At 46.1% G+C, this 14,218-nt stretch overlaps 1 protein-coding gene across 4 annotated transcripts in view; it reads left to right on the forward strand.

Moving 5' to 3' along the window:
* Positions 1-5,003: 5,003 nt before the first annotated feature.
* The window catches only part of CLPX (caseinolytic mitochondrial matrix peptidase chaperone subunit X), a 33,987-nt gene continuing 24,772 nt past the window's right edge, over positions 5,004-14,218 (forward strand). For all 4 annotated transcript variants that reach the window (XR_012154097.2, XM_073304324.2, XM_073304326.2 and 1 more), the window contains exons 1-3: positions 5,004-5,176; positions 11,327-11,487; positions 13,037-13,154. Coding sequence is in view for 3 of the 4 variants with exons in the window: in XM_073304324.2 (XP_073160425.1) it covers positions 5,104-5,176; positions 11,327-11,487; positions 13,037-13,154 (352 nt within the window). In the remaining variant the exon portion in view is untranslated. The remainder of the gene's footprint in view (positions 5,177-11,326; positions 11,488-13,036; positions 13,155-14,218) is intronic.

Consider the following 14,218-nt stretch of genomic DNA (forward strand, 5'->3'; position numbering starts at 1 on the left):
CTCTCTTCACTATGGACTATTAGAGCTAATTTTGATTCCGTTAGGAGTCTAGTTACAGGCTGCTGAGCTCATTTTGGGCTAATGGTGTACCAGCACTGAGATTCCCCTACTACAAGCTGAATTCACAAAAGAGCTGAACTGACTAAGAGCTGAAATCACTGAGTGTTGTGTTAAGTAGTGGGGGAGCCTGAAGATCTATTGTGGAGCAGTTTGTGGGATGGCTGGAGCGTCTTGTGGACTGGCTGGTAGACCAGTTCATGGGATGGCGGGAGGGAGCTGCTTGTGGGACGCGGAGCGGAGCAGTTTGTGGACTGGCTGGTAGAGCAGTTCATGGGACGGCGGGAGCTGCTTGTGGGCTGCGGAGCTGAGCCAAGCAGTTCGTGGGGCGGCTGGTGGAGCGGAGCGGAGCAAAGCCCTATGGAGCTGCGGGGCGGTCAGCTTCAGATTATGTAAAGTGCCCCTTACCTCTCTGTTCCCCCCCGCCCCCATCTCCACCCAGGTTGGGAGGTAAAGCTCTGCAGATAAACTTTCGAACTCTGGGGCTGCCCTGACCAGGGACAGAGACTTTTGGGTCATTGGACTTTTGGGACTTTGGGTGATTTGGGGTTGCTGGACTCAAGAACCAAAGGGAAAGGACATGCCCCAATTTGCTTGGGGTGGATTTTTGCTCATGGGTTGTGTTATGAATCCTGTTGGTGGTGTTTCCCCAACATAATGCCACATTGTTTCTCTCTGTTATTAAAAGGCTTTTTGCTACACTCAGACTATGTGCTTGCAAGAGGGGAAGTATTGCCTCTTGGAGGCGCCCAGCGGGGGTGGTATATATTTGTCCCAGGTCACTGGGTGGGGGCTCGAGCCGGTTTTGCATTGTGTTATTGGAATGGATCCCCTAGATACTGAACCCGGTGTTGCTGCCAACTCTGACGGGCAGAAGGGTTACATAATCATCCCAATTAAAGCAAACGTCATACTGTTTTCTTTATAACATGAACACAGTTATTGTTCAACTGTTCATTCCTAATGACTCCCCAAATGTCTCTTCTGGTTACTCTTTGGGTACCTAAGTCCTTCTGTTCAGCTTCACTTCTGCCATTGCCAGTACATTCTCTAGACCCTTTTGTCTTTTCTTTTCTTATCTTCCTTTTCTTGGGTTTTGATTCTTGCGTGTGTGCGCATTCTGTCTGCCTGGGGGTTAGTTGTTTGGGGAGGAAGAAGGTTGGGAGTGGGGGGGATGGAACAGGGATCCGCGCATTTCTAGACAACTCCAGCGACAGCTAGCCTAGTAGCAAAAACATCCAGAGGAGTGAAATGCAAAGGGATCTTCTGCATGAGATTCAATCAGAGGGAAACCAGAGAAAGGGAATAAACCCTTGACAGAAAGGAGAGGGGGAATGAAGAAAGTTAAGAATATGGGGGAGAAAGAAAAGGAAAGACAATAAATGGGGAAAAAAAGGAGAGGAAGCAAACGAAAGGCTAGGCAATTGGTGCCGTGGAAATGGTGACCCTGCAAAGCAGTGTTCGATTCCTTGCACCAGTTCCCCCGGCCATCTTTTATCTTGAGCCGACAGGTTAGTGAAAGGGAGAGCCCAGAGCCAGCGGAAAGACTAAACCCAGGCAGACAAAATGCATGCACAGGCAGATAGAGAGAATCAAAGTGATGTTTAGAGAATTCAGAACCAGCAATTGCAGCAAAGCCCCTCAGGCGTGGTTTGGGGGGGTTGCTGGCTGGGAGCTGAGCCCCAGGATGTAGAGAAGGGGTGACCCTCTGGTGCAGGGGTGGGCAAACTTTTTGGCCCGAGGGCCACATCTGGGTATAGAAATTGTATAATGGGCCATGAATGCTCACAAAATTGGGGTTGGGGTGAAGGAGGGGGTGAGGGCTCTGGCTGGGGGTGCGGGCTCTGGGGTGGGGCCAGAAATGAGGAGTTCAGGGTCTGGGAGTGGGCTCTTGGCTGGGGCAGGAGGGGTGGGCTGTGGGGGAAGTGAGGGCTCTGGCTGGGTGTACAGGCTCTGTGGTGGGGATGAGGGGTTTTGGGTGTAGAAGGGTACTCTGGGCTGGGACCAAGGGGTTCAGAGGGTGGGAGGGGGATCAGAGTTGGGGCAGGGGATTGGGGCATGGGGGGTGAGGGCTCCGGCTAGGGGTGCAGGCTCTGGGGTGGGGCTGAGGATGAGGGCCTTGTGGTTCAGGAGGGTGCACTGGGCTGGGACTGAGTGGTTTGGAGGGCGGGAGGGGGATCAGGGCTGGGGTGCAGGGGGGTGGCTCAGGTGGTGCAGGCTTCGGGCAGCGCTTACCTCAAGCAGCTCCTGGAAGCAGCAGCACATCCCCCCTCTGACTCCTACACGGAGGTGCAGCCAGGCGGTTCTGTGCGCTGCCCTGTCCACAGGCGCCGCCCCCGCAGCTCCCATTAGCCATGGTTCCCAGCCAATGGGAGCTGCGGGGGCGGAACTTGGGGTGGGGGCAGCGTGCAGAGCAGAGCCCCCTGGCTGCACTTATGCATAGGAGCCAGAGGGGGGGGACATGCTGCTGCTTCCAGGAGCCGCGTGGAACAGCCCCCGACCCTGCTCCTTGGCTGGAGCACCAGAGCGGGGCAAGCCCCAGATCCCACTCTCAAGTGGGAGCTTGAGGGGTGGTTTAAAATGGCTGGTGGACCAGATGCTGCCTGTGGGCCGTAGTTTGCCCTCCCCTGCTCTGATGGGATTTGATCAGCACAAAGAATAACCTTTTCTATGTCTGAAGAAACCAAACTGCCCCTTGTGGACAGCGCGGAACGGAGTTCCACAGGAGCCTTGTCTCAAGGTAATGTCTGCTCTGGGGGAGGCAGGTTTGCTTTGCTCAGGACAGCTCATCCCTGCAGGGGCTAATGGAATCTGGACCTTGTCCCCAGGGAGCAGAACCTCAAAGAGAGGGCTGGAGGGGCAGCCAAATGCCCAGGTTAAGAGGTAGGGGGGACCCCAGCCCTGCCCCATGTAATCAGGACAGCCAGAAACCTCTTGCCAGCCCCCTACCAGCTGAGAGACACAAATAGAGCCGTCAATGATAATAACTCAGCTGCCAAGACTATCCAGCTGGAGAGGGAGCACCCAGCATGGCTGCTGCTTTTTGTTCAGCAGCTGGGACTATTCTCTTGCCTGAGCAGGGTAAGCGTAGAAGTTAGTAATGGGGGGCAGGTTTAGTAGAGTCCCAAGGAATTGCCCAGCTAGACCAGTCAGCTTCCCATTCCTTGCACGGGGATTTTGATCAGTTAACATTTCAGTGGCCAAAGGCTCAAAGACCTGTTGACAAATGTTTTTTCCTGCATCGCCCTTGCCCAGGGAGTGGTGCCTGCCCTGCTCACTAACGGTTTTTAACTTTTTACTGAGCAGAAGATCATAACTTTCCCCCCAAGGGTGGTTGTGTACCCTCCCCTCTTCCAGCTTCCCTTCCCCCATTAGATCTGGCTTTTCACCCTGTGCCCGCCACCAAGGAATCAAACTGAGCCCCAGTTATGTGCTAAGCATTTATTCTGCCAGAAGGGGCTCTAGTCCAGTGACTACAGACTTTTCCAGACTACTGTACCCCTTCCAGGAGTCTGATTTGTCTTGCATATCCCAAGTTTCACCTCACTTAAAAACTACTTGCTTACAAAATCAGACATAAAAATACAAAAGTGTCACAGCTCACTATTACTGAAAAATTGCTGACGTTCTCATTTTTACCGTATAATTATAAAATAAATCAATTGGAATATAAATAGTGTACTTACATTTCAGTGTACCGTAGATAGAGCAGTACAAAATTTTAGCGTTGTACTGACTTTACTAGTGCTTTTTATGTAGCCTGTTGTAAAACTCGGCAAATATTTAGATGAGTTGATGTGCCCCTGGATGACCTCTGCGTGTCCTCAGGGGTACACATAACCCTAGCTGAGAACTACTGCTCTGCTCAAACCCTTGCTCTCATTCACAGCCTCTCTGGCAACCAAGACCCTGGAATGTGCTTTCTTCCGACTAGGACAGGGGTGGCCAACCTGGGGCTCCGGAGCCACAAGCGGCTCTTCAGAGGTTAATATGCGGCTCCTTGTACAGGCATCGATTCCGGGGCTGGAGCTACAGGCGCCAACTTTCCAATGTGCCGGGGGGGTGCTCACTGCCTGGCTCTGCCGCAGGACCTGCCCCCACTCCACCCCTTCCCGCCCCCTCCCCTGAGCCTGCCGTGCCCTCGCTCCTCCCCCTCCCCAGCCTCCTGCATGCCACGAAACAGCTGATCGGGAGGTGCAGGGATGGATGGGGAGGCGCTGATCGATGGGGCTGCCCGTGGGCAGGAGGCGCCGGGAGCCGGGGGAGTGGGGGAGCTGATGGGGGGCTGCTGACGTATTACTGTGGCTCTTTGGCAATGGACATGGGTCAATTCTCGCTTCTTCTCAGGCCCAGGCTGGCGACCCCTGGACTAGGACATGGGACTAGGGCAACAGAACGTAGTGAGAAGAGCGTGGAATGGATTTTGTTCACACCAGAGCTGCTGCTTGTGAGTGATGCTGTCATGGGCAGTGAAAGTCGTGAGATTTGTCACCGACGCCGTGACACTTCCTTCCTCGCTAGGGAAACCAAAACGTCCCTAAATCTAGTGACACAGTCGCTACGCCGGCAACACCCGGGCACCATCCCTCTTCTCCCTACATCAGCAGGTTGACCCAAAGCATCACAAGGTGTCTGCCAACAGGCGGCGCCTCACCACCCCTGCCACTCTCCCACTGCCAGTTCCCCCACCTGCACTACAACTCCCGGCATGCAAAGTCCCCCTGAACTACAGCTCCCGGCATGCAACGCTCCAGCGAGGCAGTGGGTCGCCGCCGGCCGCCCAGCTCGTCACTCCTAGCGCGCCGGCCTACGTGTCCCAAGATGCAGTGCGGGCCGGCACGGGCTGCTTCGCAGGGAGCCGGCGCTCGCTGGCCGTGACGACACACAAGCGCCGAGCGTGGTGACGGTAGTTGGGGGAAGGGAGGGGAAGGAAGGGGAGGGGGAGGGGCGGTGTTTACTCGGCAGCCGTGTGAGGGGGGGCGGCGCGGGAGGCTGCGGGCCGGAGGCCTAGTGAGCAGGTGCGGGGCGCTGAGGCCGAGCGGGACCATGGCCGCCTGTAACACCTGCGCTGCTGCCGCCGCGCGGCTGCTCGGCTCCTCACTGCCTTCCGCGCACAGAGGTAATGACCCCGCCCGCCTGCGAGCCCCCACTGCCCGGGGTCCTCTAGAGAGACGGGGCCGGGTACTCCCTCCCCGGAGACCGGCCCCCGGGGCGTACCCTGCTCCCCCGCTCCCCGGAGACCGAGCCCTGAATGCCAACTCCCGCCGAGCCCCCCTCTGCAAGGTCCGGGCCGAGAGCCCCCCCCCCGCCCCGTGGGACTGAGTCCGCTGGGGGGGGGGCATCACCGTCGTCCGGACCGCGCCCCAGTGAGCGCCCCCCGCGCTGGGGCTCCCGCTCCTCCCCGAGCCCTGGCCTGGATCCTCCCGCGGAGACGGGGGCGAACACCCCCTCCCCGTGTCTCTGCGGGGTTGAGCCCCGGCCGCACCCCCCAGGTCCCCGCTGCCGGCGCTGCACCGCCCCCAGCACCCAGCCCCAGCCCTGCGCTCGGCGGGGGGCTGCTCTCACGCGTCTGCCCTGCCTGTGCCTCGCCCCGCTGCATCCTCTGTCACACCAAGGACTAAGCCGCTGTTCAGTATTTTCCAAACGACGGGGCGATCGCCCCCCAGATAAGGAGTGTCGGTGGAGGGAGGCCCAAAGGAAGCGGGGTGCCCTGCGTTAGCCACAGTGATCGCTCTCTAGCCTGGGCTTCGTGACTCTACATTCCCGGTGTCCATAATCTAGTTACGAACGGGAGGTATCGCAAGCTCAATGGTGGGGCTGGAGTCGGGTCTGAAATGAGGGATCTAACTTGGTTTTTGTTTCTTTGTATAGCTCCAGTCGATGGCTCTTGTAAAGAGGGTAGTTTGGAGAAAGGGGGTGGGGGGAGTAGGAAGCATACCTGTCATTGAACTATAGAGTACCAAACATGCTTATAGCAAGAGTTCAAGCATTGAAACATGTTTGTAGGATAGCTCACTTGAAATGGATTTGTCGTAGAACCAATGTACAATTGGCAAGAGATATTAAATCTCCATCTAGCTGGCTTTGTTGTGGGTCAGTGCAGAAGCAGTGTTGGGGATACTCCTATTAATTCCTGTCTAGGCTTTACTGAAAGAAATCACCTCCCTCAAGTCACTATGTGCAATGTATTTCTGGTTCTTACAGCCAGTGGCATTCTAACCAGACTTCTGTGGTGTTCAACCTTTGTAGGGTCCTTAATCAAGCAATAGTTTACTCTTTCACTTCTTCTTTCTTTCTTTTTTTTAAGTCCAAAAGGCCACTTGGTTAGTTCAGGCCTAAATGTATATTGAGTGGCTAGAAGAAAGGTTTACAAAACTAGTATTAAGAGAAAATGCAAATGGGTTTTAGGATTTAAAATATTTAATTACTAATGAGAATGGAACATCATGTTGATGAATAAACTTGTGACTGACTGGCAAGTACCTTCAAGTTTATTTTCATAGTTTAAACTAGAAATGCAAGAATTAAGGAACATAAATGTTAATAGTGTAAGGTGGTGATAGTATCACAGGTAAGGATTTTTAAACCTGCCAGTGCCTGTTTAATGCATGTGTAGTGGGCACAGCGTTTTGTCAACCTCAGTAACAATAGCTTAATGTGGTAGTTCAACAAGGGCTAATCATTACATTGCGGTGAACCATTTAGCCGATTCCATATCTGCCAGTCCAGCATGACCTACACTGGGAGGTTCAAATCAATACTTTCAACTGTGAACTCTCTACCTTACACGAACCCTCTAAAAGCAAATAAAGTTTAAAAGGTAAAAAGTTCTTGTCAGTATCTGAATCAAGTATTTTCTATAAACAGCATATCCAGTGTTTTTCTTTATTCAAAATACATAATGTAAATTGAATCTATAAAGAGAAATGAAAAACTAGAAATTTCAGAGTAACAAAAAATGATTTTTGAGTCCAATTTCCTGTAATAGTTGTAGAGGAGACAATTCACATTTTGCCATATAATAATGCCTGCAACTCTTATCCAGTATCCTAGGTGCTTGTGGTTGGCACCTGTTGCAGTCACTGATGGATCTAACCCTGCAAATGGTAGAAAATTCAAGGATGGTCTGGTGGTTAGGGTGCTAGTTTGGGACTTGAGTTCAATCTCCTGCTCCATTTAGAGACTCCACGTGTGACTTTTGTGTCTGTGTTTCAGTTCCTCATCTTTAAAATGGGATAACATAATTTTCCTACATTACTAGGATACTGAGGATAAATACATTAAAAGATTGTGAGGCACTCGGATACCATGGAATAGTACGAAGAACTGAGATAGTGGTATTGCACATTATATAGCTGCTGTCAAACATAGCAATCGCTTGAGTAAAAGATTTTATTTTTCATGCAGTACACATAAGGATTTAGCAAAACATACTCTACTGTGTATCAACAAGCTTTTCAGTTTTGAATTGATTATTTTTAACTAATCACAAGTTTCTTCAAAATAAATTTTTGCTATAAAGGTGAAATAGAGGCGGGGGAAGGTTGAATTGTTCAGGTTTTGACTAAAATGTGGAGTGGAAATAAACCAGGTATTTGACTGGAATGTGGAATATTCTTGGAAAATTGCACTTTATGATTACTTACATTTTATGGAAATGGGTGCAGTAAATTTCTTCCTATTTTACTCTTTAGGTACATGTACAATAAACTTTCTCCAAAATAACCAATTTTGAAATTTGCGAGATGGTTCTGTATCATGAAAAGCCTTCTTCCTATCTAACCAACTCATACTGGTGATACCTAACTTTTCCTTCTGAACCTATTTACACCCTCCTAAACCCAGCCTGGGTAAAAAGATAATTCTTGCAGGGTGCCCTGAAATGCTCTGCCAACAACTTTCTCCCAACCTTTCCAGACTGCTGTACCCCTTTCTGTGTGTAGTATATAGAGCAGTATAAACGAGTCATTGTCTGTATGAAATTTTAGTTTGTTCTGACTTTGCTAGTGCTTTTTATGTAGCCTGTTGTAAAACTAGGCAAATATCTAGATGAGTTGCTGTACCCCATGGAAGACCTCTGCATCCCCCCGGGGTATGCATACCCCGGGTGAGAACCACTGAACTAGAATGTGTCGACTGCCATGGTATCATAGCTAATACCACACAGTAAATAGTATCACAACCCAGCAGAATCTTTTTAGATTGATTGTCATGGTATTTAAAGTAATGCTTGTCAAGGTTTGAATAGCAAAACATTTAACTGTTAGTGTTACCACTTAAACAGTGCTTTTCAACTTCAGAGTGTTGTAAAAATATTTTACTGAAAGGACACCAACTTCAAATTCTGTATCTACTGTTTTTTTCAAGTAATCTGTAACGCAGAGGTGGGCAAGCTACGGACTGCATCCGGCCCATGGGACCGTCCTGCCCAGCCCCTGAGCTTCTGGCCTAGGAAGCTGGCCCCCGGCCCCTCCCCCGCTGTCTCCCTCCCCCGCAGCTACGCCGCCGCGTGCTCATGCAGGGCAGTGTGGCAGTATGTCTGTCTCCAGCCGCAGGGGATCCCGGGGGGCAGTCAGGGAGCAGGGGGTGGTTGGATAGGGCAGAGGTTCTGAGAGGTGTCAGAGGATGGGGAACGGGGGGGGTTGGATAGGCATGGGAGTTCCAGCGGGCTGTTGGGGTGGGGGGTGTGGATGGGGTCGGGGGAATCAGGTGACAGGGAGCAGGGGGGGTTGGATGGGTCAGGGATTCTGAGGGGAGCAGTCAGGGGGCAGAAAGTGGGAGGGGGCGGATAGGGGGCGGGGGCCAGGCTGTTTGGGGAGGCACAGCCTTCCCTACCTGGCCCTCCATACGGTTTTGGAATCCAGTGTGGCCCTTGGGCCAAAAAGTTTGCCCATCCGTGCCCTAACATTACAGTAACTGAAAGAGAAATCTTTTTTTGTTTTCAGTTTACTTTGTGCATTTGACAGCAGTTTGTGTATAGTTAGTTTCATGATTTCCCTTAGCTTCACAAAAAGAAAAGGAACCCTTAGATTCAGTTTGCTCTCTTATTGCAGCAGGCAAGAGACATCTTCAATTGGTTGGGACTAAGGGTCAAGTACAAACACAGCTATTTTTTTAAATATATATTTTGAGTTGATAGTGTCCCTTTTAAACATATATCTTAATTACCTTAATTTATGGTAGTGTTTTGCTAGTAAACTGTTTTTTTAAAAAATCCGCAAATCTGATTTGATTCAATATCACTGGTTGTGACTTTGCAGTAGCAGATGTTGGCAGGGGCTTTTTCTTTGACCATATGTATGTCTGTGTGTAATACTCTTCCTTATTGTCGTCTGTCCTTGTATTAAAGTAATAAGGTGTCATTTTCAAAAACCCTCCTCTCTCTCAAAGGACACCAAGAATTTAAGCTGAAAGTCCTAAGAATGTTGTTTATTAAATCATTTAAAATATATTCTCATAATGAAATGTGTGCATTAAGGGAATAAAGTGTAATGTTGAGGGGAATTGATAGCCAGTGAAAAATTCTGAGGGTCAAATATTGGAACAAAATTACATGTCTGTCTTTGAACTTATTTTAACAAAATCCTGATAAATTAAAACGATAGACTTAGATTTATGATAAACTGTCTTAGAAATTACTGGAAATCATTTTCTGTTTCATTGCAAACCAACTCCACTCATCCTATCATCCATATTCTCTTCATTTGTGTGTCCCTGCTTGAGAAGGTTCTGCTGAGATGATAAACTTTCAGTGGATGAGATTTCTTCCCAGGGTTCAATCCTCCTCCACTTACCCCAGTCCAAAGTTAGCTGGAATAAAAAAATAGGAGCTGATGCTATACTGCTATATCATTATTGTTAAGTAGCATTTTCCTGTAGGTCGGCCCTTAGAATTCCCCTCACATTGTTTACTAGTTATGTGTAGTAGCTCCCTAACATGAAATCTAGATCTCAAATGTATCATTGCTACTTGAATTTTGTACCATTTCTTGTATTTTAATCTATGTAAAAGCTTCTAAAACTGTAGGAATAGTGTAGGTGGGCTCATAACCACCCACATGTGGAGTATTTCTCCCAGGCTATTGCAAGACTACCAACAGTTTGGGTAGCCTAATGGATGAGTTTTTTTCATGTTGGAAATAAATCATTTAAAACAGTCAAAGTTAAAAATAGAGTATTTAATTTAAAATTTGTACCCACTGTTTATAGAAGATAGCCATGCTGCCAAACATAATAGCCCCCCTACATTTCCCCCTTAAGAATTTGTTTCTTCAAATCTGACCTTCTGAAAATTCCTGGAAACTGACTTTTGGAAATGTTTACAAGTAAGTGTCAAGGATTCTGATTCTGCCAAATGAAGACCAGTGTACTACGCTGCTAAGACACTTACATGGTACATTTCATATGATTAGGAGACGTTTCAAAGGTCATTTCATTATTATCTCTGCAGTTACCTCATTTCATAATACATGTTAAAGGTTGATCTTTTTTTCATCCTGATTGCGCTTTTCTGTAACTGTCACTAGCATAATATAACCTCAATTACCTAAATGTTGCTGGGGACCTGAAATAATTTTGGATTAGCAAGAAAATCTTTGATATGACAGATATTGAGGTGGGGACATGATGCTATCTTGGATAACTGACGTTTGGACATTGAGAGCTGAACTGTAGTACTGTTTGCTAACTAACCACTATTGATAATTTGGCCATGTCCGCGCTACAGGCTTCTGACGGCCTGGCTATGGTGGTCAGAGGCATGAGGAGGTCTGATCCCTGACAGACCTAACTGTGCCAACTAAAATCCTTAGTGTAAAACCTGCAAAACTGTGCTTCTGTTATACGTTGAATAGGTTATTTTTATGGAGTGGGGTTTTTTTGGGGTTGAGGGGTGAGGAACTAGAATAAGCTAAATCAGCAAAAGTGCAGTTTTGCCAGTATAAGCTGTGTCTGTAGGAGGAGTGTTTTGCTGGTATAAGAAACTGGTATATCTATAACAGCAAAGCGTTCCTAGTGTAGACATGGCCTTGATTAATCACTATACAGTTTAATCAAAATCAGGCCTGGCACATTGGCACTTCAGATGTCTTCTGATAAATGGTAAAATACTAGCTAGAGTGGTAACTATATCTTATTCTCTCTTACGCCATAAAGCAAACTAATAATAGATAACGTGGCGCATTTTCCCTATTTTATGCAAAGAGTTTGTTTGAATTGTGGGGAGCAAGATGTGTGTCCCACAGACTTACAGGATTTGTTTCATTTCCAGGTATTACTTGTGGTCGTACTTGTCTCGCTGTTTTAGGAAGAATTGGGACTTTTGAAACTCGGTCCCTAAGAAGGATTCCTTTTAGAAGTTTTTCAGAAACACCAGCATACTTTGCTTCAAAAGATGGCACGAGCAAGGATGGTTCTGGCGATGGCAATAAGGTAGTCTGCATACACTACCTATTGCTTAAAGGGATCTCTTAACCACACTCCTTTCTGAAATTTTTACCTACTGTTACAAGTTACCCTTCAGATTACTGTAACTGAAAAGATTAGAGGAAAAATATTTTCATTGTATGGTTTGTGCCCTTGACAGTACACAAATACTTTTATTGTCACTTTCTCCCAATTGTTTGGGTCTTTCAAACAGCAAAAAGTGTGATAAATATTTTGAAAATATTGTGAAATATGGTTATAAAATCACAAACATTTGCAGGAACTCACATAGAAGTGGTATCTGAAAGTCTTTTAACACTTTTTTAAAAACTGACTACATCTTAGTTTGGTTTCTTTAAACCAAACATATTATGGTTTTCTAATTACTTCTGTAATATGTTGCCATGGAACTAAGAAAGAGTGCTTTGTGGAAAAGACTCATTTTAGTCTTATATGTTTAATTGCTATTCTTCTTATGAACTTACTTATAATCTTTGTTTTACCCTGTTCTTTGTCTTGTACCTGCAATTAATAATCATACACCTGAAGAATCTGCTTACCTGATGGGTTGTTCCTTAGTCAGCAAGTAGGATTTTGGAAAGTGTATGGGGTACTTCAATAACTTTTCCTTACACTGATATTTCGTGGAATGTAAAGGACTAGCCATTGGGCATGGACAGATGTGTTAATTTTTCAGAGGCTTCTGTGTGAATATAATTATTTTTAAAGTCAGTCTATAGCTGTTATGATTACAGAGAAAACCTTCAAAATGTAAAGAGGGCGTAACCAATGTAGTGTTGTCTATATAAGTTTGCAGAGACCCTGAAACAATAGTTTTGAGATGTGGACAGCCCCATCTTTCAGTGAGTGCTAATTAAGATATTTCAAGTGTCAGCATTGTTAGCTATTTCCTTGCTAATCAAAGAATGTTAAAAAAAAAAAAAGGGGGGGGGGGAGAGATAGAGAAGATATTTCTATTATTTCCCAAAATGTGGGATGTGCCTTAATTTAGAAGTTGAGATGGATAGGCCTTTAATAACGTGTCGTGGGACTGCAGGAGGGCACAACTAGTTTAATTTTACCAAATTGGGGCTCAGCTTTCAAAAGTTTGGGAACTGATGCCTTAGTGGTTAGAATCTAAATTTTCAAAAGGGACTTGTGATTTTGGATGCCTTAATTTCTGAGTACTCATTTTGAGACACCTTGAAAGGGCCTGTTTTTGAGAGGATGGGTGGCCAGTATGTTCTGAAAAACCAGGTGTCTCAAATGTATTTCAGGTTGAGCATCCAAAATCACTAGTCACTTCTTCTGTCTCTTGTGACATGGTGCTTCTTCTGGCTTGTTGACAGGAAAATGTTAGCCTGTTTTTAAGCATAAAATTTTAAACTCTCTTACTGTAGCTGTTTGAAGTCTTTTTTCAAATACTGAAAATAGAGTTTTAGCTGCCGATTTTTTAACTTTTTTCATTATATACTGTGGTATGTATAATGAAACAAATCTGAAATTCATTGTCTGGAACTAACAATTGAAATATTATTTTATTGTTTCTCATTAGAAATCTGTCAGTGAGGGAGGCAGTAAAAAGTCCAGTTCTGGAAGCTCGGGGAAAGGAGGAAACCAGCTGCGGTGCCCAAAGTGTGGAGACCTGTGCACACATGTAGAGACCTTTGTGTGTAAGTGTTAACAAAGGATTATTGTGTTCTGATTTATATGGGTGATTCTCCATTTCTATAAAACATTGACATTATTGCCAAACTAAAATTTTAACCATTCTGTTCCGATAGCTAAGTTTTATTTTGAATACTGAGAATTTCAGATACTTATGCCATGCATATAAATATCCAGCTATGATGGTGTTAATCCAGAATAATGTCACTGACACTGTAAATCAGGAGGAACTGCATGAGTATAATCAGGAGCAGAATTCGGTCAACAGTATGCAGAGCAATATTGTGAACAATGTAAGCTTATTTTACCTATTACATTTTGTATCTTAGTGGAAGAAGTGTTCATGTAGACAATATTACTTCAGCTCCTAACTGGCTTTCTAATGAGCATGTGCATGATTTTTTGCTTATTTACCATTAAAACCTTTTTCTTAAGCAATAGGAAGAGTAGTATGAATTGCTGATCCACTAAGAGAATCACCACATTTTAGAATATATTAGAAGAAATATATGTTTTGGACCTTGTAGGCCAGAATAAGAGCCATAGTGTGTTCAGAAGAGTAGTTGAGTTCACAGTGAATGGGGAAAAAAAATCTTCTAACATCAAATGCCAGACCACCACTGAAGATCAACCTTATTTTTGAAGTGCAGCCTTTGCCTTCCCTGGACACTTGGTATACTGTACAGCAAGAATTTTAATACATTAAGTTTAAAATATTTAGAATTAACTCTTTTGAACAGAAGATTAAAGAGGTTGTAGCACACCAGAGATGTTGAATGGAGGAGCAATGGGGAGAGGAATACAACTATAGGATTAAAAGTAGTCATACTTAAAAGCACTTTGGACAGATAAGCTGAGGCAGTAGTGTAGAGCAGCATGAATCCCATGCCTTAGGGTCTACTGGAGTGAAGCACAAACTCTTGCTTACCTAGCAAGTGACAGAGGTCTCTAAAAATTGGGTTGTCAGAGCACAAATATTCATCAGCTGCTTTTGACAAGACTTAAGGATGAAGGTCTCATGAATAGCCAGGTCCGTGCTGTTAAGGGTTAAAAACAAGGTCAATTTAAA

This window comes from Lepidochelys kempii, chromosome 10, assembly GCF_965140285.1.
Source record: "Lepidochelys kempii isolate rLepKem1 chromosome 10, rLepKem1.hap1, whole genome shotgun sequence".
Lineage (NCBI taxonomy): Eukaryota > Metazoa > Chordata > Testudines > Cheloniidae > Lepidochelys > Lepidochelys kempii.